The sequence below is a fragment of the Mustelus asterias genome, chromosome 18 (assembly GCF_964213995.1).
Source record: "Mustelus asterias chromosome 18, sMusAst1.hap1.1, whole genome shotgun sequence".
Classification (NCBI taxonomy): domain Eukaryota; kingdom Metazoa; phylum Chordata; class Chondrichthyes; order Carcharhiniformes; family Triakidae; genus Mustelus; species Mustelus asterias.
Genome location: NC_135818.1, coordinates 60,627,810 through 60,652,610, shown reverse-complemented (window position 1 = coordinate 60,652,610; position 24,801 = coordinate 60,627,810). Strand labels below are relative to the sequence as shown.

At 44.7% G+C, this 24,801-nt stretch overlaps 1 protein-coding gene across 3 annotated transcripts in view; it reads right to left on the bottom strand.

Moving 5' to 3' along the window:
* Window positions 1-24,801, bottom strand: part of ppp2r5ca (protein phosphatase 2, regulatory subunit B', gamma a) — a 285,519-nt gene that overhangs the window by 126,063 nt on the left and 134,655 nt on the right. For 2 of the 3 annotated variants that reach the window (XM_078234129.1, XM_078234130.1), the window contains exons 1-2: window positions 1,677-1,803; window positions 1,273-1,341 (exon numbers count right to left, since the gene is read on the bottom strand). In XM_078234129.1, coding sequence (XP_078090255.1) covers window positions 1,273-1,341; window positions 1,677-1,703 — 96 coding nt within the window. In that variant the 5' untranslated portion in view covers window positions 1,704-1,803. Of the gene's footprint in view, window positions 1-1,272; window positions 1,342-1,676; window positions 1,804-24,801 lie in introns of those variants that run through there. The other variant, XM_078234133.1, reaches the window with a different exon arrangement.

Genomic DNA, 24,801 nt, shown 5'->3' with positions numbered 1-24,801 from the left:
TTGATTCCTAAATGGCCTCTGAAATGGCCTAGCAAGCTACTCAGCTGTATTCAAGACGGCAGCTCACAATTGTCATTAGGGATGGGCAATAGGACATGACTTTATCGCACTGACACAAGGTTGACATACTATTTTGATCGCACTAATCCTTGGCTTGAGATGGGCTGAGCTGCTATACAGTAGGAAGTCTGTATGGTATTTGCATTATCTATCTAAAGAAGTAAATCCTGAAGAAAAAGTCAGCACCAATACAGAAGCAATGGCACTACATGATTGCTTCAGATGAAAAAGGAGGAATCGCTTTATACCAAGTATGTGGAACTTACTACTCCATCAGTTAGTAGATAGAGCATTGCCGTATTTGGAACAGCGTGATGAAGCCAAGGAGGAGCAGGGAAAGGCCAGCGGGGGGCCGGCGGCGGGGCCGGGAGGCCAGCGGGGGTCCGGCGGCGGGGCCGGGAGGCCAGCGGGGGTCCGGCGGCGGGGCCGGGAGGCCAGCGGGGGTCCGGCGGCGGGGCCGGGAGGCCAGCGGGGGTCCGGCGGCGGGGCCGGGAGGCCAGCGGGGGTCCGGCGGCGGGGCCGGGAGGCCAGCGGGGGTCCGGCGGCGGGGCCGGGAGGCCAGCGGGGGTCCGGCGGCGGGGCCGGGAGGCCAGCGGGGGTCCGGCGGCGGGGCCGGGAGGCCAGCGGGGGTCCGGGAGGCCAGCGGGGGTCCGGCGGCGGGGCCGGGAGGCCAGCGGGGGCCCGGCGGCGGGGCCGGGAGGCCAGCGGGGGCGGGAGAGCCAGGGATGGGGGCGGGAGGCCAGCAGGAGTCCAGGGATGGGGGGCGGGACGCCAGCGGTGGTCAGAGAGGGCAGAATGGGGAGGGGTGGAGGGGAGAGGTCGGTTTTATCGACATGTACTACTTGGGACAGAATTTTGAGTGTCGACCAAAAACAATAGCTTCAGTCTTCCTAATATTTAATTCTGTGCATTGGGTTCTACATGATCACAAATTAAACTACCCTCCCAGAAACGATCATAGGCATTTCTTCCATTTATAAAAGTGAAGAGGCATCTAAATGGGATTGAGGTGAAAGGGAAAACCTTCAGCAGGTCAAGACGGTACCCAAATATTGAGCTGCAGGAGTTGAGCGGGAGCCCTCCACCCCCCGGGAGGGGGGGGGGGGGACCCCGGCGCCCACTCCCAAACGGCGCCCACTCCCAAACTCTCTCCAGTTAAACCGCTCTGAGGGCGCGAGAGCCGCCTCCAAACTCCCTCCTTCAAATCTTTACCTCCACTTCGGCATTTTCCTGCCCGTCCTTCGTGCCGCCTTTGCCACTTTTGCCGGTTTTCGGAGGTTCCTGGAGGTGAGAGAGAAACCCATCAGGGCCGGAGTTGAGGAACAGGAGGGGCGGAGAGTGAACAGTTATCCCCAGCCCGGGATCGCGGCCGCTCCGGGAGGCGCGCCGGCGACCCCAGCGACTGTGAGGCGACCGCTGGCACAGTCGGATGGGACACCGGCCATTCCCTCCCTCCGGGCCGGGGAGACACACGGGCAGCCCCCCCGGGTGGTTGGGGGGGGGGGGGGGGGTATCCAGCCCCCTTCCCCCCCCTCTCCATAGACTGCCCGAAGAAACACAACATTCCCCCGGCTTCGCTCCGTCCACTTCGGCGCTCAGCGGCCACCCTCACTCACCTTGTCTTTCTTGTTTTTATTGGGCATTTCCAGTGCGGGCCGAGTCAGGCTCAGCTCCGGCTCCGGCCCCCCCGCTGCCCGGCCGCCTAGCAGCCCGCACGGCTATTGGTCGCTGCGACTCACGTGACTATCCAGCCCCCTCCCCAATATTTTTCACAAGGACATGTTCAAAACTTCTCACATGGAGCAAGTGGCAGCAAACTACACCACCAAGAATGCAAGCTCCACCAAGCAGCAAACTACACGACTAAGTTGCAAACTTCATCAGGCGGCAAGCTTCACCAAGCAGCACCACCAAGCTGCAAGCTCCACCAAGCTGCTTTGTTTTACACCGCTTGTTTCGTGGTGTAGCTTGCTCCATCAGGCAGCAAAACTACACCACCAAACTGCAAGCTCCACCACTAAGTTGCAAACTACACCACCAAACTGCAAGCTCCACCACTAAGTTGCAAGCTGCACCGCTCATTGCATTCCTCCCAACAGGGCTGCTGAACCTCACCCTCACACCCTTCACGTCACCCTCATTCTCCACTGCTTGCTGCCTTCCCATGATGTGGAGATGCCGGCGTTGGACTGGGGTAAGCACAGTAAGAAGTTTAACAACACCAGGTTAAGGTCCAACAGGTTTATTTGGTAGCAAAAGCCCCTTCTTCAGGTGAGTGGGAATTCTGTTCACAAACAGGGCATATAAAGACACAGACTCAATTTGCATGAATAATGGTTGGAATGCGAATACTTACAGCTAATCAAGTCTTTAAGATACAAACAACGTGAGTGGAGAGAGCATCAAGACAGGCTAAAAAGATGTGTATTGTCTCCAGACAAGACAGCCAGTGAAACTCGGCAGGTCCAGGCAGGCTGTGGGGGTTACAAATAGTGTGACATGAACCCAATATCCCGGTTGAGGCCGTCCTCGTGTGTGCGGAACTTGGCTATCAGTTTCTGCTCAGTGACTCTGCGCCGTCGTATGTCGTGAAGGCCACCTTGGAGAACGCTTACCCGAATATCAGAGGCTGAATGCCCGTGACCGCTGAAGTGCTCCCCAACAGGAAGAGAACAGTCTTGCCTGGTGATTGTCGAGCGGTGTTCATTCATCTGTTGTCGCAGTGTTTGCATGGTTTCCCCGATGTACCATGCCTCGGGACATCCTTTCCTGCAGCGTATCAGGTAGACAACGTTGGCCGAGTTGCAAGAGTATGTACCGTGTACCTGGTGGATGGTGTTCTCACGTGAGATGATGGCATCTGTGTCGATGATCCGGCACGTCACGTGGTTGTTGTGGCAGGGTTGTGTGGTGTTGTGGTCGCTGGTCTCCTGAAGGCTGTGTAGTTTGCTGCGGACAATGGTCTGTTTGAGGTTGTGCGGTTGTTTGAAGGCAAGAAGTGGGGGTGTGGGGATGGCCTTGGCGAGATGTTCATCTTCATCAATGACATGTTGAAGGCTCCGGAGGAGATGCCGTAGCTTCTCCGCTCCGGGGAAGTACTGGACGACGAAGGGTACTCTGTCCACTGTGTCCCGTGTTTGTCTTCTGAGGAGGTCGGTGCGGTTTTTCTGTGGCTCTCTCCACTCACGTTGTTTGTATCTTAAAGACTTGATTAGCTGTAAGTATTCGCATTCCAACCATTATTCATGTAAATTGAGTCTGTGTCTTTATATACCCTGTTTGTGAACAGAATTCCCACTCACCTGAAGAAGGGGCTTGGAGCTCCGAAAGCTTGTGTGGCTTTTGCTACCAAATAAACCTGTTGGACTTTAACCTGGTGTTGTTAAACTTCTTACTGATGCTTTCCCACACACATCTGGCAGCTTTCACATACTTTTCAGACATTTATTCAGCCCTGACAGGCACCTTGCAGCGCACTCACTGAGACTCCTCTCCCTGTAACCTTGCTTTCCATCCCACAGGCCAAGTTCACACGCGATAAGGAAGCAGTGATGAGAAATAGCAAAGGACAGGCGTGCCTCTATCTCCTTGAGCCCCTTGGAGGAGACATTTCTGTGTCTTACTGGGTCAGCATGAGCGAGGCTGCTGCAATCAAAGTTGCCAAAAACATTTAGAAGGATAGTGTGTTCCTACTTTAACTTCAAGTCATCTTCTCAAATCTCACTTCACCCTCATCCTGTATGCACTTCATCTGGCATGAAGTACAAGCTGAAAATGGTGTGATCATGGATCTTGCTTTCCACTCAAGCCCTCGTTTCCTCACCCCAACCCTCCCTTGCTGTACTTGGGCCCAAGATGGGTGGTGGCACAGTGGTTAGCACTGCTGCCTCACAGTGCCAGAACCCAGGTTCAATTCCAGCCTCGGAGGACTGTGTGGAATTTGCACATTCTTCCCGTGTCTATGTGTGTTTCCACTGGATGCTCTGGTTTCATCCCACACTCCAGAGATGTTCAGGTTAGGTTGATTGGCTATTCTGAATTGCCCCTTAGTGTCAGGGGGGTTAACAGGGTAAATACATTGGGTTATGGGGTTAGGTCCTGGGAGAGATTATTGTTGGTGCAGCTTGATGGGCTGAATGGTCTCCTTCTGCACTGTAGGGATTCAACGATTTTAAGATCGATCACCTGGCCAACCAGTTACTCATAACAATGAAGAACATAAGCAAGAGCACACATTTGATAATGAAGCACCATCATTTCATCTAACATTTGTAAACATCAATTCAGTTATTGGCAATGTGCCTATTTCCGAGAGTAGTATAGAGGTGAACTCTATATGTGATGCGTCATCAGACATGAGTGGGCTGAAGCCAGACCAGGATCAAGAAAAGCACATGTTCCAACATCCCAGAGAGTGAGGCCATAGGCGAGTTCTGCCACAACGGACTTTGATGGGGGTGGCATTCAGGAGACAGCACACAGTCATGTACGCAGAGATGCTGGGTACTTTGGCATGCCTGCCACAAAGCCTGTTGTCACTATCAAGGAGCATGGAAGCATCTGACTCCAAACTGGCCTTCATGCAGAGCTTGGAACCCATCTATCCGAACATGGCAACACTTGCAAACCCAGCTGTGATTGCAGTGTCCAGTGATTAATGTCTCAGTTTCCATTGTGGTCCAGACGGAACACATCCATTGCTGAAGTGAAAGCTCACACTGGGGTCATTAGATTGTTGCTTGTTGCCATTCAAGCCCAGCTTGGAGTCTTACAGGCTAAAGCTGCTACCAGTTCTGAAAGTGGCTTTCAGTAACTGAGCAGTTCGGCAACTTGTGCTAATAGTAGGATTGTTGAGGGCTCTGTGGTAGCCAAAGCTGCTGTACATTCATTTGTGCTCTGCCAGTGGCTGTGCTGCTGCCCATCAGCTAGTGGAAGCTGCCACCTATGGCAAGGTTCTGCAGTGGAAAAGCAGGCCAAGGCCTTTTGAGAGCGGTTCTGCAAAGGCCATCTGCAGTAACTCCCAATGTAAGCCTTCCACTAGACATGCCGCAGGGTAGTACTGTATAGAAGCATTATGGACAGGCAAAGGAACTCAAGACAGGAACAATAGCATACAGTAGGGTGAATAGTTCAGTCTGTTGGAAAAAGTCATTATGGAATGGTTTATATTTGTGCCTTTTATTCCAGAAATTTGGTCAAGAGGACACTGATGGTCCACAGCAAAAGGATGAAAGATGGGGATTTATGGTGACATGGGGGTGGTTTTAGGGGAACAGGAGTCTGATTAACCACTGACAGACAACCAGTCTGGAGAGGCATCCAGGATACTACCTCCCTTCTTCCTGAGGTGCTTGCCCAAGGGCTGGCAGCAAGGACTGCGCCCTCATGGGAGTCATGTTGCATGCAGCAGACCAGCATGAATTTTGAGGCATGTTCCAGCAAGTGTTTTGGGGCTGTCTCTGAATGGTCTAGACCAGTGGTTCGAATATGCTACAACACACTGGTGTGAGCCTCACAAGCGTGCCATAGAAAAAGATTCAAAGTGATTAAAAATCCATGTAATTAAACCAAAAGTAATCTTTATTTTCAGCATCTCCAAGACCCAACAAACCTCAGGCCTCCAGTGCATGAACCAGCTGGGAAAGAGCCACACATATGCAGCTTAGATCTTTTATATTGGCCAGGCCCTGTAGGCTTACATTAATACTGCAATGAAGTTACTGTGAAAATCCCCTAGTTGCCACACTCCAGCACCTGTTCGGGTACATTGAGGGAGAATTTAGCATGGCTAATGCACCTAGCCAGCATGTCTTTCAGACTGTGGGAGGAAACCGGAGCACCCGGAGGTAACCCACACAGACACAGGGACAACATGCAAACTCTGCACAGACAGTGACCCAAGCCAGGAATTGAACCCGGGTCCCTGGCACTGTGAGGCAGCAGTGCTAACCACTGTGCCACCATGCCACCCCTCATTTCAGCTGGGAAGGAAGTGAGAGATCATGTAAACGAACAACAACTTTAAATTGAATATCAAAAACTTTGAAATAACATCTGCAAACACTGGCACAGAATTCATAATACTCGGCCAAGAGTAGATTTAAAAGGAATTTTAATGTGCTTTGATTCAAGAGACGTCAGTTTGATATATTAAACAAAGCAAAGTTTTGTAGCACAGTTCATCCAAGTTCATAAGAAGTGAATAGTAAAAAAAAATTTTGAATATTAATTTTTTTGTTAAAGCCATTTAGTAAGATGCTATTCTATAACAAATAAAATATCTGGTCACAATGCATGTTTTAACGAAAGTTGGTAGCAATTTATGCAATGCAGAAATAATTAAATTGTTAAAATTAAAAACTAAAATTGTTAAAATACCTTGAAAGTGAGAAAAGTTCTCCCTAACCTGTTCCAATTGAGAGTTTACTGGAGAACCATCCTCTATATCCTATAGGGTACTATACAGTAAATGGCAGAACCCTTAAGAGTATTGATAGACAGAGGGATCTGGGTGTACAGATACACAGGTCACTGAAAGCGGCAACGCAAGTGGAGAAGGTAGTCAAGAAGGCATACGGCATGCTTGCCTTCATCAGCCGGGGCATTGAGTTTAAAAATTGGCAAGTCATGTTGCAGCTTTATAGAACCGGAGTTAGGCCGCATTTGGAATATAGTGTTCAATTCTGGTCGCCACACTAGCAGAAGGATGTGGAGGCTTTGGAGAGGGTACAGAAAAGATTTACCAGGATGTTGCCTGGTATGGAGGGCATTAGTTATGAGGAGAGGTTGGAGAAACTTGGTTTGTTCTCACTGGAATGACGGAGGTTGAGGGGCAACCTGATAGAAGTCTACAAGATTATGAAGGGCACGGACTGAGTGGATAATCAGTAGCTTTTTCCCAGGGTGGAAGAGTCAATTACTAGGGAGCAGAGGTTTAAGGTGCGAGGGGCAAGGTTAAAGGAGATCTACGAGGCAAGTTATTTTTTTTACACAGAGGGTGGTGGGTGCCTGGAACTTGCTGCCGGGGGAAGTAGTGGAAGCAGATACGATCGTGACTTTTAAGGGGCGTCTGGACAAATACATGAATAGGATGGGAATAGAGGGATACGGTCCCCGGAAGGGTAGGGGGTTTTAGTTCAGTCGGGCAGCATGGTCAGTACAGGCTTGGAGGGCCGAAAGGCCTGTTCCTGTGCTGTAATTTTCTTTGTTCCTGGAAATTCCGCAGAGGTTTTGCAGCTTTCCAAAAAGCGCCTGCTTTATAAGAGTTTCACTTCAATCAAAGTGTCAACTCATCTAAGAAATTACAAGCCTGCCACAAAAAAGATTTAGACAATCATAAATTGTAATTTTTGCTGTTCCTTATGTGTCTAATCTTTGTGTGGGCGAGTCAAGTAAGTGAGACATCACATGCTTAAATCTCCAGGGAAAGTGTGAGATAATAAATAACCTTCCTTATTTTTAAATTTATGGCTGCTTGCTGCTGAAATTATTTAAACTGGGACAACTGGGGCGGCATGGTAGCGCAGTGGTTAGCACTGCTGCTTCACAGCTCCAGGGTCCCGGGTTCGATTCCCGGCTCGGGTCACTGTCTGTGTGGAGTTTGCACATTCTCCTCGTGTCTGTGTGGGTTTCCTCCGGGTGCTCCGGTTTCCTCCCACAGTCCAAAGATGTGCGGGTTAGGTTGATTGGCCAGGTTAAAAATTGCCCCTTAGAATCCTAAGATGTGTAGGTTAGAGGGATTAGCAGGTAAATATGTGGGGGTAGGGCCTGGGTGGGATTGTGGTCGGTGCAGACTCGATGGGCCGAATGGCCTCTTTCTGTACTGTAGGGTTTCTATGATTTCTATGAATTGCTCGAAGGCAAGAAAACATATCCCTCACATCCTAAACACACCTATCACAGGCAGTAAAAAAAACCCATACAAGTGTAAGGACACACTGAGTGGAAAATCTAGCAACACATACTCCATAGGTAGTGTTAGAATAGGTAAGGCTGAAGGGAAACGAGACCTTGGAGTTCTAGTAGACTCTATAATAAACATGACCAACTAAAATAGAGCAGAAATCAACAAAATCAATGGAATGTTGGAAACACAAATGTAAAACCTTGAATGCTGCTTCCAGGAACAAGGCCATGATGTCACAGAATACTTATTATGTCCCAAGTGATTACTGGAGGGGTTTGTCAGGAAAGTGTTCTCAGCTTAACCATCTTCAGGCTTTTACTAATGACCATTCCTCTATTATGAAGTCAAGAGTGGGGCTGTTATTTAATGAGGCAGTAGCATTCAACTGCATTAACAACGCAAATATGAAGCAACCTCTGCTATCCTTCAATAGGACCTGGATGACATTCAGCCTTGGGCTGACAAGTGAAACATAATATTCACACCACATCGGTGCCAGGTAATGACTTCAGAAAAAGCTCAGCAACTTTGTCTTGACCTTCAATAGCATCATTTGCTGCATCCCAGCAACAACATCCTGGGTATTATAATTTTAAGAAGTGGAACTGGACCAGTTATATTAACACTGTGGCTATAAGACCACAACAGAGACTGGGGAGTGTTTGCTGGGTAACTCATTTCATTTCCTCACATGCTATCCAGCATCTCGAAGGGACAAATCAGGAGTGTGATAGAATACTTGACACTCTCCCGGATGGGTCACAATAATACTGAACAACATCAATACCATCCAGGCAGAAAGATTTGATAGCTGCCCTGTCACTGAACTCACTATCCATATATTCTATCCTCAGTGTACTATAGCTGCAATCTAAATGATTTATAGATGCACCGCAGCTGTTCACCAAGGTTACTTCAATGGCGTTCCCTTGCCCTGCGACCCCACCACTAAGAAAATGAGAGCAACCACCACCTCCAATTCCCTTCCAAGTCACACATAATCCTAAATTAAGCACATCTTGCTATTTCGTCATTATCAATGGGTCAATGAAATTCACTACCATGTTTAGTTTAGTGAGTAAGTTTCACTGGCACTCAAATAAATTATTGACAGGTATCCCTAGATATTTTCAAGATTATGAAGGGTTATAAAGGTAAATAAATTGTTTTCATTGACTGGTGAGGGAGTAACAAGAAGGCACATATTTAAGATGATTGCAAAGAAATTAAATGAGGTTTGAAGAAAATTCTTTACAAAGCGAACGTGAAATTAGGAACTGTTGCTGAAGCAGAGTCCATTGGGTAAATTTTCTGTCCACACCTGTAATACATCATTATCCTGACTCACAAATATATTGCTGTTCTTTCATCAAATTCCTGGAACTCTTAATGGTACCATGGATGTGTCTACACCATAAGGACTACAGCTGCTCACAAAGGTGGTTCATCATCACTGCCATGAGTGAGCATTGGGAAAGTTAAGAATGCACAACCCCCAGTTTTCTTAAGTGGTCAGGGTGGGTGAGGTACATTGCCATGGGTAGGAATTTTGGAAATCTTGCTCATAAATTGTTCAAAGAGACAATTAGATGGTTTGAAAAAGACCGATATTAAAAGAGTATTGGGTAAACAAGTGAATGTAATAAGACCACTTGCTTTAGATGAAGGAAAACATTGGCAAAGAATGGGGCGGCACGGTGGCACAATGGTTAGCATTGTTGCCTCACAATGCCAGGGACTTGGGTTCGATTCCGGCCTTGGGTCACAGTCTATGTGGAGTTTGCACGTTCTCCCTGTGTCTACGTGGGTTCCCCTCGGGTGCTCCGGTTTCCTCCCACACTCCAAAGATGTGCGAGTTAGGTTGATTGGCCAGGCTAAATTGCCCCTTTGTATCGGGGGAATAGCAGGGTAAATAGGTGGGGTTAAGGGTATATGGCCTGGGTGGGATTGTGGTTGGTGCAGACTCGATGGACCAAATAGCCTCCTTCTGCACTGTAGGTATTCTATGATTCTAATTAATTAATGGTCTATTTCTGTGTTGCAACATTTCATATTTGCAGGTATAACAGAAAGAAAGTAAATGGTTATCTACTCAAACTAATCTAGCATTGAGCTCAAGATTCCAGAGGCTAAGGGCAACAAGCGATCATCCTGTCCCAAAGCAATATTTATGCATTTTCATCTGGACTTATGGAGACACAGTAAGACGTCTCACAACTCCAGGTTAAAGTCCAACAGATTTATTTGGTAGCACATTTATTTGGTAGCACAAGCCACTAGTGGCTTGTGCTACCAAATAAATGTGCTACCAAATAAATCTGTTGGACTTTAACCTGGTGTTGTGAGACTTCTTACTGTATTTACCCCAGTCCAACACCGGCATCTCCACCTTATGAAGACATACATACATGGAAACATATTCAGAAGAAACATTTTTTCTCCAAAACAGAATTTCCATAAACAATTCTGGAATTGATCTGTAAAAGGCAATATAATACAAGTTGTTAAAACGTACAGCAAAATGTACTTTTTCAGCAGTTTAAATGGAAAATCTCACTAAAATGTAAATTTGAGTTGTGCAGTAAAACATGCAATATGTTTTACTGCACTTGTAGTGCCATATAGTGGGTATATTATGTACTGCATTAACTGACATGAAAGTGCAAAACATAATTGTTAACATCTCTGCCAAAAAAATTATTTGTATTAACTATTAATGTAACTATAGTGTTTATATCACACTGATCTAGTGTCAATATATATGGCTATACTTGAAAGGAGAGCAATTGCTATAAGCTGCATAGAAATGTATATTTGTTACTTATGGCTTGCATATTAGAATATCATTGCCATGATCTGTTTCTGTAACTGTTAAGTGAACAGATTTTTAAAAAACTAAGTAACATAGTAAAAAGCCAAAGACCCTAGTGCCGACACGGCACAGCTTTAAAAGTGATATATTAGAAAGGAGTGATTAAGTCAGCTTGGATTTTAAAAGTCAGAATATTGGAAGAGGAGGAAAAGAATGAAGGTGATTCAAGAATTCCATTGTTTTGAAGTCATGGGAAGAATAAGCTACCATATCGTATACAAAATGTGTCAGGAGAAGAAAATGGATTTAAGGTGGCATAATTAACAATTAAAAGGAAGAAGAAAACACAATCTTCAGAGAAGTACTATTGTCATGTCAACAAAATAGATTGTGACAAGAAAGTTTTCAATGGAGATGAAAAAAAAGAGACTATTGGATCATGCTTTTTTATATCCTGTTCCAAGAATGTGAAAGGGGGAAAGTTTCCCTGGTTCGGAGAGGGATATTGAACATTGTCATCTTGGACAAACTTTGGTTTAATAAAAATTGTTGACTGTTGAGGAAAAATAGTAGTATTTGGCACAGAAGCAGAAATCAAGCTTCTTGGAACAATCTTTGAGATATGGGAATTTCATCTGAGGTTGGTGTTAGTATTTTTGTATTATGAGAATGTGTTCAGTAATAGAAGCCAACACATATTTTAGATAATATAATTAGGATTCTGCAGGCTGAAGCTAGGCAAGCAGGATGCGAGGTAATTGTCAGGAATTTAAGAATCAAAGGATTTATGTAAAGTCTAAATTCTAATCTGAGATAACTCTAGTTTAGTTTTCTAGTATTCTGGAAAGGTGTAATGTTTATAACCATGCACAATTGTCTATCTTTTATGAATAAGAAGCGAAACAGATGGATTAATTTGAAATTAATCTTTAGGCTTAGAACGGAGGCTAAATAGCTTAAATAAATTTAAATGGATAAAATAGACCAATTGGAGGAAACCAACATTATAGGCATCCAATTTGCATTAATTACTGATTATTTATTATCTTTTTTGGCAATCATTTTGCATTTCAGGTCATTTTGGTTTTCGGATACCATATATAAACTTGCATTACCGTAGCCTAAGCCTAGGTAAGCTAACCACCTATCAGACTGAACCAGAATGTTGTGCATGTCTTCCTGCATGCAGACACAAGTTACTTCAGTATCTGAGGAGTTATGAATAGTACTGAGCACAGTTCAATCATAGGTGTACATCTCCAGTTCTGATCTTATGGTCAAAGGAAAGTCATTAGTGAAGCAGATGGTTGGGCCTAGGACACCACCCTAAGGATCCTCAGTGTTCAGTCCCATTTGAAACTCCTGCAGTCTGTGTCAGCATGCAGTCAGGTTGGACAGCATTCAGGCTAGGGCTGATAAGTGGTAAGTAACATACACAAAAACAAGTGCCAGGCAATGACCATCTCCAACAAGTGCCAGGCAATGACCATCTTACCATTCCATCACTCCCACCCAACTCCCCCCTTGATATTCACATCACTGAATCCCCCACTATCAGTATGTTGGGGGATTATCAGTGACAAGAAACTGAACAGGACCAGCCATATGAATACTGTCTCTGTAAAAGCAGGTCAGAAATTGGGAATTCTGTGCATAACTCACATCTTGACTCTCTAAACATGCCCATCATCTACAAGACATAAGTCAGGTGATGTGTTTTAATACTCTCCACTTGTCTGGATGAGTGCAACTCCAATAACACTCAAGTAGCTGAAAACCATCCAGGATAAATAGACCCCTTGATCATCATCCATCAACCACCTTAAACATTCCACTCCCTTCACCACCAGTGCACTGTGTGTACCATCTACAGGATGCATTGCAGCATCTCACCAAGCATTCTTTGAAAGCATCTTCCAAACCCATAACCTCTACCAATGAGGGGACAGGAAATGCATGAGAACACCATCACCTGCAAGTTCCCGTCCAAGTCACACACCTGACTTGGAACTATATTACCATTTCTTCGTTGTTGCTGGATCAAAATCCTAGAACTCACTCCCTTACAGCATTTTAGCTGAAATGGTAATATATCATATGGACTACATCAGTTTTAGAAGGTGATTCACCACAACCTTCACAAGGATGGGCAATTTTTCTTTTGTATCCAAAACCATATAATTTGGACTAATCTCCTCAATGATCAAACATTACAAATAGTTAAGGAATTTAAAAAAGTTACTAACTTGCATAAAGTGGATTTAGAACTCAGATGGTATGAAGAACTTGATTTGCTGATGCTCAAGGAGAGCAATTATTAATAGCTGCATGTGTATGCAAAAGGAGGGTGTGAAGGTGCAGGTGGAGGATTGTGTATGTTTATAGCTAGTGTTTGCCTAACCCCTTGTTAAATCTCAGTTTTGTTGTGTGAAAACATGGAACAACTAACTGCGCTCTCAGCTGAAATCAAGAGACTTCCATACAGACATAGTTTAAGTTTATTTATTAGTGTCACAAGTAGGCTTACATTAACACTGCAATGAAGTTACTGTGAAAATCCCCTAGTCGGCACACTCCGGCATCTGTTTGGATACTCTGAAGGAGAATTTAGCATGGCCAATGCACCTAATCAGCACGTCTTTTGGACTGTGGGAGGAAGCCCACGCAGACACAGGGAGAACGTGCAGATTCCACACAGACAGCGACCCAAGCTGGAACCAAACCCGGGTCCCTGTCATCGTGAGGCCGCAGTGCTAACTACTGTGCTGCCCTGAATGAATAAAGGAAATCACAAAATAATTCATGGATTTAACTATAAATGACTCAAGACTTTAATATTTCTTATTGACATCAAGTTGTAAAGAGGTGCTGCTCGTATGTGTGTATCTGTCTTTCATTTCAGAGTTGTACAATGGAAAAACAGGTTGGAACATCAGCAGACACAGGTCGAGTGTCCTGTATCCATAAATCCAAAAACTTAAAATTTTTTGAACCTCATCAACCTTTAGCGCAGGAAGTCTAGTTGTTTGTTTGCCTTGCAATTTTTGTGGTAATGGTGTCAAAAAGAAACTTATTACAGTTACCTTGTGTTTATTATTCTCTGATATATCTTAGTTTTCAAGCCATTTTATTTACTTTAGACTGTAGCTTACCTAGGCTACAGTAATGCAAGTTTATATGTGGTATCCGAAAACCAAAATGACCTGAAATGCAAAATGCAAATGGCCCTGTAGGTTTTGGATAAAGGATACTCAAACTGTACTTGCAACTGCTAGTCACCTGGTTTGCACAGTTGGCAGCTGAAAATCCGGCAGGACCTTTGCTCGCCTGAACCAACTTTCAGGCACGTCTTTAACTGGACACAACACTCATACCTAAAACAGGCAGCAATGCAATTAAGAGGCCTCATCATCCATCATGAAAGGGATCGTTGGAGAGATCTCTTTCAAAAGCATAGATTTTGTTTTCTTGAGAGATTTTCACTGGGCTAGACAGAAAATGAAAGTTCCCTATTTGGTGCTTGTATCTCTACAGCAAAATGCTTATGAAGACTGTACCTGGAAGTTGTCTTGGATTTCTTAACTGACTTGGCACTTGGTTCCATCATGGATATCACACACATTCAGTTCCTAATGCTAAGTCTTCCCCATACATTTAGCACTTGGAACACTCGCTAGTACTTGTAAAACATTTAATTTACTAGTCTTATGTTTCCTGACTCTTGAAATAGCTCGGTCACAGTTTTAGCAATAAAAAGAGACTTACTCATTGGGTAGAATTTATCTTGCCCTCACTGGTGTGAATAGAAGAGGTGCTGGGGAAAATAGCAAGGAGCTGAGTCTGCACAGCACGCTATTCCAGTGAGCCAGCATGTGAATCACCTGCTCACTGCAAGAAAGCAGAACTGTATAATTAAGACTCCAATTAAGGACCATTTAGCGTAGTTGCTTACATTTTGCAGGCAGTGGATGCAACCCAAATCAGAGGCTCAGGCATTTTAATTCTTGGACTCATTTATCATCAAGCAAGTGGTCACCTGATAATGTGATTACTTGAGGTCATGTGATGGAAGTGCAGGGGTTCTCCTGAGCATGGGCAGAACAGAAGCATAGATTAGCTTGTGAATAAAGTCTTGTCTGTTACAAGTCCTTGGTCGCCAATCTTTGGCAACCCAGCACTTCTACATGGCATCAGGAGCTGGGATAATGGCACAAGGATTTTGCCATACCAACCCACTTGTTTTCGATAAAAATATTGCAGACAATTGGGCCAAGTTTGAAAAGGAGAGGCGTGGCTCAGACCTCATCACCTATGAAGACAAGTGATAACAGATATGTGTAATGCCAAAGTTTTCAGCATCCTGGATGTGAAATGTGGATTCTGGCAGATCCCACCAGATGAGAAATCTTTGGAACATGGAGCATTCATATCTCCAGCAGATAGATATCAAAATGCCCTATGGGATCTCCACTAGCAGCGAAATCTTCCAACAATGCATGGAGCGACTCTTTGCAGGTTAATCCTGCAAAATTATTGTTGATGTCATCCTGGTCTGGGATCAAGCTATGCAAGAACAACATACATATCTTAATCTTGTCCTTGACAGAATCAGGACCATACAGCTGAAGCTTAACCATGCTAATTGCAGATTCAGAGTCAATCTGGTTCCTTATGTGGGTTACTTACTCACAGCCAATGGCATGAAGCCTGGTCCAGACAAAACAATGGCTATTTGATAGATTGCCATCCCCCTTGATAAGCATGCTTGATAGCACTTCCTTGGTATAACAAATTATCTTTAAGTTTATCCTATGTTACAGTGAGGTCACTGAACGTCTTCCATCAACTTCTCCACAAGAATGTCGAATGGTATTGGCAAGTGCACCACACAGCATTCTTGAAACAGACGCAGACAGCACTTAGCCCCATTACTGCTACAATACTATGATGTTTGAGCACCTGTACTCATATCAGTAGATGCCTCCCAGCATGAACTTGGTGCATCCAATGGCAGACCAATAGCCTTTGCAACAAGGGCCCTCACTGACACAGACTCGTTATGCTCAGATTGAAAAGGAACTTCTCGCTCTAGTCTTCGCCTGTCAGAAATTCCTAAAAAAGCATCTTCAAACTGTCTGCATGACTGGAGCGTATGATGCTAAAGCTACAATCTCAATGTCATCTACAAACATAAGGATTTGTACTTGGCTGATTTTGAGAGACTTCTTACCCACTACAGACCTGGCATATCATGAGGAAGACATAGACATTATGGCACTAGGGTTGTTGTCCACTTGTGGAATCTATGATTCTATGGTCTCAAAGATGCCAGATGGACAACACATACAGATAACTGCACAACATCATCACAAGAGGCTGGACCGTGTCCTCAAGGGGGCTTCCCCATGAGGTCCGCACATTCTTCGCCAGAGAGGAACTAACTGTACAGGACAGACTGATACTGCATAGCAAGCAATTAGTCATTGCTACTTCTCTTCAGAGGTGCTACATCCAGCAATTTCACCAAGGGCACCCTGGGTTGGAAGCAACTAGATACAGGCCAAGAAATCACTATACTGACCTTCCACGTACAAAAGAACTGTTGCACCTACATGAGATCCCAGACCTCTCATGGGCATCACAGTAGCTGATATCCCACCCCCTCTCACCCCCAGAAAAATAGGTGAAAATACATTAAAATATAAATAATTTATGATTCCAATGCTTCCTTAGTTTCTCAGGATTACAAAACTCAAAAAACATTTTTTCTAAATGTTTATAAAAGAAACCACATGCATATTTTGAAAGTTGCTTAAGAAATGCAATACTCTACCAACAACATTCCTGTTCAGTGCAGGGCTGTGATAATGAGATCTCTGTTTTTTGTATATAAAAATATGACAGTTGTTAGCATAAGCAGAGTTGTTTGAACAAATTCACCTATTATATATTAATAACCTTGAGTGGTCTCAGGATTTCAAAGTACTGTGATTGATGTTGGCACTGTGACTGTAATTTTAATGACTTGAGAACAGCTGGGCGTCACCCAACCTTATGTGACAGACCCCAGTGTGAACCCTCAGTACTTCTTTCGGAAAAGATCAATGATTATAGCTTTCCAGGAGCTGGCAAAGCAAACAGAGAAAGTACTCGAAACAAAACTCTTGTGCTCCTGAATTCAATTGACCTTAACCCAGAGCAGAATGAAAAGTTGCCAAAACATATGCACCTCTGCCAGAGAATGCCTGCCAATTTTATGCATGGTAATGAAAGTAGAAATAATGGTGCAGGTTTTTGGGGTGTAATGGCAATGAAACTGACAGCATATTTGGCCAGTCACACAAGTACTGTTAAATGCAGAAATCCAGAAGTTGCTGTCAGTGATTCCCTGCTCCTCCTGTGTTGTTGAGGACAATCTTCAAGAACTCCCCTTTGATATTGAGATATTACTGTTAAAAAATAAAATGTTCCATCTCATTAATAATTCATAATAAACCTTAATTATTGCTGAACAGCCTCTGGCCCTGCAAAATTAATTTTTGTTTAATGTCAATTGGTAAAAATTTAATAGCTGTTTAATAAGTTATTTTTTTGACATTTATGATATTTCAACTTCTGACGTGTATGTCCCAGAGTTTTATTTTGGTCTCTGTAAAGTGCATAAATCTTGCTGTTTCTGTAGCAATGGTGGATTTTTGCAGGCTGAGGGTGCTAGCCCAAAGCCTACCCCCACATTTTTCCAACCAAGCTTGGACTGGCTTCAGCAGAGTTTCCCAGATGACTGGAGGCAAGGAGTAACCATCAAGTTGCCAAAGAAAGGGAATCTCAGTGACTGCAATAATTGATGGGGCATAACACTGCTGTGAGTACCTGGGAAGGTTTTCAGCACAGTGCTCCTCAACAAATTGAAAGCAGAAGGAGACAGTGCCTTTCTCAAAGAACAAGCAGGTTTCTGGGATAGCAGATTATTACACTCAGGAACATCATAAGACCATAAGACCATAAGACATAGGAGCGGAAGTAAGGCCATTCGGCCCATCGAGTCCACTCCACCATTCAATCATGGTTGATTTCAACTCCATTTACCCGCTCTCTCCCCATAGCCCTTAATTCCTCGAGAAATCAAGAATTTATCAATTTCTGTCTTGAAGACGCTCAACGTCTCGGCCTCCACAGCCCTCTGTGGCAATGAATTCCACAGACCCACCACTCTCTGGCTGAAGAAATCTCTCCTCATCTCTGTTCTAAAGTGACTCCCTTTTATTCTAAGGCTGTGCCCCCGCGTCCTAGTCTCCCCTGTTAATGGAAACAACTTCCCTACGTCCATCCTATCTAAGCCGTTCATTATCTTGTAAGTTTCTATCAGATCTCCCCTCAACCTCCTAAACTCCAATGAATATAATCCCATAGAGCAGAGCCTAGTGTACTGGAAACCACTATCAACTTAAGTTGATTTCAAGAAGGCTTTCAGTAGATCCATTAGCAGCCAATCCGGTATATTGCAATACAGTATCAAATGGAGTGATAAATTTACATCTTCAAAACATTATGGTATGACTTCAGCATTGAGACCAGCATGGGGACCAACGTTACAAAAGTACAGTAAGGCTGCATACTCTTCCCATTCCTTTCATTATTTATTTCATCATAAGGAAGACTTTGGCAGGAATGCGATGGGGCGTGCAAACCTTTGGATACTGTGGCAACACCACCAGTTGATGAGTGTGGATTTCGTAGGCCCATCATCTTGACATTGCCTTGCTAGTCGAAAAATTTCACGCACTCAAGGCATGACCACCAGTTTCGGGAGTAGCAGCACGAAGATTAGTCTATGCATCAGCTGCAAGAAGACCAAGACGAAGAGAAGACAAAGACAATGATAACTGGATAGCAATAAGGCCCTCCCATCACAATCAGTTAACAGAAAATTGAGGATGTCGGCCACTTCTCCTATCTAGGAAGGAACATCTCCAGGGAGGGTGATGTAGAGATCAATGTCCATACAAGAATCAGAAAAGCAGCATCTAATGGCTCCATATGGTCTGGGCATTTCACACCATTAGCACTGCCATGAAACTGTGACTCTACGGGCTCAATATTCCCAGCCCGCTGCGCTGCTCAAGTAGTGCAGCGGGCCGGGAAATGTCAATGGGTGTCCAAAAACAGGAATAGTGACCAGCCGGATCTTCCCGGGTCATTTTTATCAATGTAATCAGCCTTGTGCCGGGGAACAACGGGACATAATCGTCCAAGCTTGATAATGTTTCTGACCCTGCCACTGGAGGTCCACACCAGCAGGCATCATATATAGTCCCCAGCAACAGGGACCGGGAGTGATGGTCTTGCTGGTGGGACCAGAGGCTATTGAGGTCCTCCCAGGAGGGTGGAGGCATGGAGGTGCCCCTTCGGCAGTGTCAGTCTGGCACCTTGGCAGTGCCAAAGGGGTGGGCCAGATGTGGGCAGAGCAAGGTAGGAATGGAGGGAATGGGGGGTACTCTGCACAGGTGGTGGGGCCAGTGCTCGGAGGCTGGCCATTGGGGTGGGAGGGGTGGGGGGGAGGTGCATGTCAATCAATTTCCTCATATACTGGGAGATTGGTACATGCGCAATGGCCTCCTCAGCAATCCGATGCCGGCCTCTAGGGCGGGATTAGGCCCCCTCCCCCCACCTGCATGAATCCCCTGACAACCTCTGTGTCGCAAAGAGTGCCGTAAATTTATTTCGCCCTCCCATAGATTAGAATTTGACAAGTTAGATCATAAATCTGAAATATCCATTGCTTTTACCAGAAGTGCTGAGTTTGGACCCAGATTTACTGTTTACCTTCAGTGGGCAGAATTCTGGGATGGGTTGAAAAGCCCACATTAAATCTACCCTGCATTAAGCATAAATACTGGGATAGGATTTAAGTTCTTGTTGGGTATTCCAGTCCCATTGAGCAGAGAGAACATGATCCTCGCCCTTGAGCAAAAATATCTACAACTTACTCCAGCCCTACATTAGATTCACGCAACTGACCATTAGGCATTTTGGTAACCCCTTTGCATTTGCTTTCTCTTCCTACCAATCAACGCAACCCCCCCTCACCCCCATAGAGGACAGATATATGGATCGTGCACTGAGCAGAATTAAAGTAAGGTGCTCTCTGTCACCCCCAAGCTGTACTTGGGTGCTTGAAGCCAATTTCACATCCTGAGCCAAGCATTGTTTCTGTGATTAGAGTCTAGCTCCTTAATCAAACCACATCCTTCACTCGCTGATAATGGTTCTGTTGATCAGAGCGTCGCCTCTTCATCTGAGCACATCTTCCTGCCTCTATTGAACAGTTGCTCATTGGATCCAAACCTTTTACCAATCTCATCCTCACTCTCCATTCTCTTTCTTCCTTTTCCAGTGCCTCTACTCCTCAATCTCTCTATCTACTTTTCCTTTCTCAACAGTCCCCATTGCTCCATCTTTTCTCTCCCCTCCTGTCGCCCCACTTTTCTCTAACTCATCAGTCTTCTCCAAAATGTTCAAAATGTCATTTCTAGACACCAACACACCAACTCTCATGAGTTGGGTGCGAGAAGCATGATTTTCACTCAATTCAGCCTCATTTGCGATTGAGTTATGGAGCGATACAGCATGTGATCCATTTTGTCTTTGAACTAAAGTGAAAGGATCCGTTTGTAGATTTGGGACACTCAACCATACTACATAGAGCAGGTGACAGGCCCACGGGAACAGGAGGAACCTGGGAATCCCAGCTGTGTCATACAAAATCGAAGAAACACTTTAACTAAGTGGCTAAATGCTGCTTCGAGAGGCTTGGGATTGGCAGAAGGGTTAGGGATGAAAGAGAGACTGTGGGGAAGAAAGGGAGACTTCCAATCATACTGGTGGAGGGAAGGAGACATTCTGAGCCATCCCAGAGTGAGCTACCATGGATAATTACTGGAAGGAGACACCCATGAAGAGGAGAAACTTCACCCCATTTTTGGGAGTGATCCTTACATCTGGCCTCCCTGTTTCCTGGGTGGGTTGGATGGTGTTGGGGGGAGGAATGTGCATATTAGGTAGTAACTCTGAATGTCAGAAAGAAATGGCTTGATTCAATCTCAGATCTTCATGCACTCTTTGGACATATGCTGTTGTTTTCCAAACGTAGGCCTCAATATACCTAAATGGGGCTGCAAAATAGGCCACGATTCTCCCATCACAACCCACAACTTTTCTGGCGGGTTGTGGTGAGAGATGCGTGTCGTTGGCCTTGTTCCGGGATTTGCGCATGCACCGGGAACGCATGCGCATCACCCAGAGCCGGAGAACGGTCGCCGGTCAGACCATGCTGGAAACCGGCAGGAAGGCAGGTAAGTAATTTGAATCTTTTAAAATATATTTTAAATCTGTATTCAATGTGATGATCGGGAACTTTCAGGTCCCAATTGAATCTCCCACCCTCCCAGGAGTACTTCATTTTGGCGGGGTTTAGATTAGCTTCCCACGTTTGGGGAACTAGCGGGAGATCCCACTGGAATGAAGGGGGGACAATTGGGGTCCCCCCAATGGGTCGGCGGTGATGCCCCCTGGGCATGGGCATCCTGGCTGCGCCAGCCTGTGCCCCCAGTTTTGCCCAAGGGGCAAAGTTCCCATGCACCTTGGCACTGCCCACCGGGCACGAGGCAATGCCAAGGGGGTGGGGCCTAGGGGTTCAGGGCTGGCCCGGGAATTGTTGTGGAGGCTGCAATCGGGCCATTGGGGGGGGGGGGGGGGGGGCTGAAGGGCAGCACTGCGGGGGTCCTGGGCTGCCAGCGATTGAGCTGGCCAGCAAATGGGGAGACTGACAGATCGGAGCCACTGGGCATGTGCAGAGTTCCAGAACTGTCAAACTCTGGCGTGAATAGGCCCTGCCCCCGTGGGTTTATAATGATATTCATGACTGGGACCTCTGCAATGCAGAGTGCGGAGATTCGGGTGAGAAGCTGAGCTGAGCAGTCTGGATCTAGATCAGGTTTCCCACCAATTCCTCGCTTTTGGGAGAATCGTGGCCATAATTTCTAAAAAGAGCTCTGACATTGAGTTAAATGCACCCCTACTAAGGTTTGTAAAGGAACTCTATATTGGTTTATGTTTATACCAATTTTCTTGATTTTTAAGAATTTGTCTCCTGATTTATGAGACATTGTAAAAAGTATGAACAGTTTTGATCAGTCATTTAAACTCTTGTAATTAATAGGAAGGTTGGTAATAAACTATCAGGCTCCTTCTAATAATTGAATAAAAAGCAGCCTTGTAAAGCCCTGCGACCAATTTTCTTGATTTTTATACCCTTGATGAGGAAGAAACAAGAAAACTAGGAGAGGAGGAAGAATATTTAAATACAAATGAAAAGTATGAGTCAGTTCTAATGAGTCAGATGTACTAGGAGTAGGAGGAAATGTTATTCAGAGGCACAGTTAAAAATGTTCACTGACAGTAACAATTTTAAGTAAAGAATCACAAGGTGGATATCTCACAATGTCTCACAGTAAGAGGTGTTGTAAGTTCCTTGGCTGAGAATGGAAAAACAAATATTGCTTGCCAGAATTTTCAAGTTCAATCTACCCTTTCCTTCTATCTTAAATTTTTAAAAACTGGTTTATATTTTGATGTTAACCTCAATTCCCTGACAGAGAATGAGCAGGTAATCATTTCTTAAACCTCTTGCAGAGTAGCTCTGAAATTAGAGTGTGTGAAAATGATTGAGTCAACCTGACCATCACTTTCTCTTCATCCAAAAGTGTAATTTCTCTTCTGGCCCTATCTCTGGGAATGTTTCCTCTAGTCATCATGCATCAGTGATACAATAAAGCAAGAGAGAACATATTGAGTAAAATTATAAGTATATTCTTACAGAATGACCTAAAAATAACGTAACTGGATTGATTATCATCCATTCTGGCACAGTCGGGGAGTGTTAAAATTAAGTACTTCCAGTTTGCACATGTATAGGATCTATCACCATTTTGTCTCTGGTTACAACGAATCCAGGTACGCGTCTGTGGTGTCTGGTCCCTTTAAGGAATGATCGTTTGAAAGGGTCACATGACCTGGGCTGACCAATCAGGAAGCGAGCTGAGGTTTCACTCCAACTTCTCTGGGCTTGTAGCAGTTAGATCCTAGTCATACCTGGAACCATTGAATCTGCATCACCCTGTAAATAGTTCTTATTCATTAATAAACATTGATAGTTTTTTCTTAATTGGTGGAGCCAGATACTACACCATCTGAATTAAGTGACAACATTATTGACTCCCATCCATTGACTCTGTCTACAATTCCCGCTGCCTCAGCAATGCAGCCAGCATAATTAAGCACCCCATGCACACCAGACATTCTCTCTTCCACCTTCTTCCTTCGGGAAAGGATACAAAAGTCTGAGGTCACGTACCAACCGACTCAAGAACAGCTTCTTCCCTGCTGCTGTCAGATTTTTGAATGGACTTACCTCGCATAAAGTTGATCTTTCTCTACACCCTAGTTATGACTGTAACACTACATTCTGCACTCTCTCGTTTCCTTCTCTATGAAAAGGTATGTTTTGTCTGTATAGTGCGCAAGAAACAATACTTTTCACTATGTTAATACATGTGACAATAAATCAAATCAAAAACATTTAATTATCATACATATATATACTCTGCTGCAAATTAAACATCAAATAACGGGTTAGAAATGTTATTGTTTCCTTGTGACATCTGTTGTAGTCAAATCTGGAGCCTACAAGGAGGAGGTCATGTGTTACATGGACCATTATTTAAATGGTAAAAAATTGCAGCATGCTGCTGTGCAGAGGGATCTTGTGTCACAAAAAGTTGGTTTGCAGGTGCAGCAGGTAATTAAGAAGGCAAATGGAATTTTGTCCTTCATTGCTAGAGGGATGGAGTTTAAAAACAGGGAGGTTATGTTGCAGCTGTATAAGGTGCTGGTGAGGCCACACCCGGAGTACCATGTACAGTTTTGGTCTCCTTACTTGAGAAAGGATATACTGGCACTGGAAGGGGTGCAGAGGAGATTCACTAGGTTGATTCTAGAGTTGATGTGGAGATGCCGGTGTTGGACTGGGGTGGGCATAGTAAGATGTCTCACAACACAAGGTTAAAGTCCAATAGGTTTATTTAGTATCACTAGCTTTCGGAATGCGGCTCCTTCATCAGGTGTGTGGGTTGCAAGTAGGTAATAGTCCATAGTCTAGAGTTGAGAGGGTTGGTTTATAAGTACAGACTAAGTAGACTGGGACTATACTCATTGGAATTTAGAAGAATGAGAGGGGCTCTTAGAGAAACATATAAAATTATGAGGGGAATAGATAAGATAGAAGAAGGGAGGTTGTTTCCACGGACGGGTGAAACAAGAACTAGGGGGCATAGCCTCAAAATAAGGGGGAGCAGATTTAGGACTGAGTTGAGGAGGAACTTCTTCACCCAAAGGGTTGTGAATCTGTGGAATTTCCTGCCGAGTGAAGCAGTTGGGACTACCTCGTTGAATGTTTTTAAGGCAAAGATAGATTTTTGAACAGTAAAGGAATTAAGGGTTATGGTGAGTGGGCGGGTAAGTGGAGCTGAGTCCACGAAAAGATCAGCCATGATCTTATTGATTGGCAAAGAAGGCTTGAGGGGCCAAATGGCCTACTCCTGCTCCTAGTTCTTATGTTCTTACATATGTGTATCAAGGTCACAATGGCTTTTCTTTTTCTGCTTCTGGTTGTTTCAGGCTGTAACAGATGGTGTGGCACACATCAGTCATTGATTGTGCACAATCCTTAAAGGTCAATATATACATCAAATTCTTCAGTCAGCAGGAGGGTGCAAAAAGCATGAGCTGTTTGCAGCTAAAATTGGCTTCTCCCAAGTATCAGAAATCATAAGTTACACGAGGGCCAAGGAGAGAAATCACAGCCCCCGAGTGCTTCTCCATTTCCAGGCCCATTATTACTCCCCTTCAATCTTGCATGATAGTTTTTTTCTCCTTTCAAGATTCATCAAACAATTCCAGAAGTGTC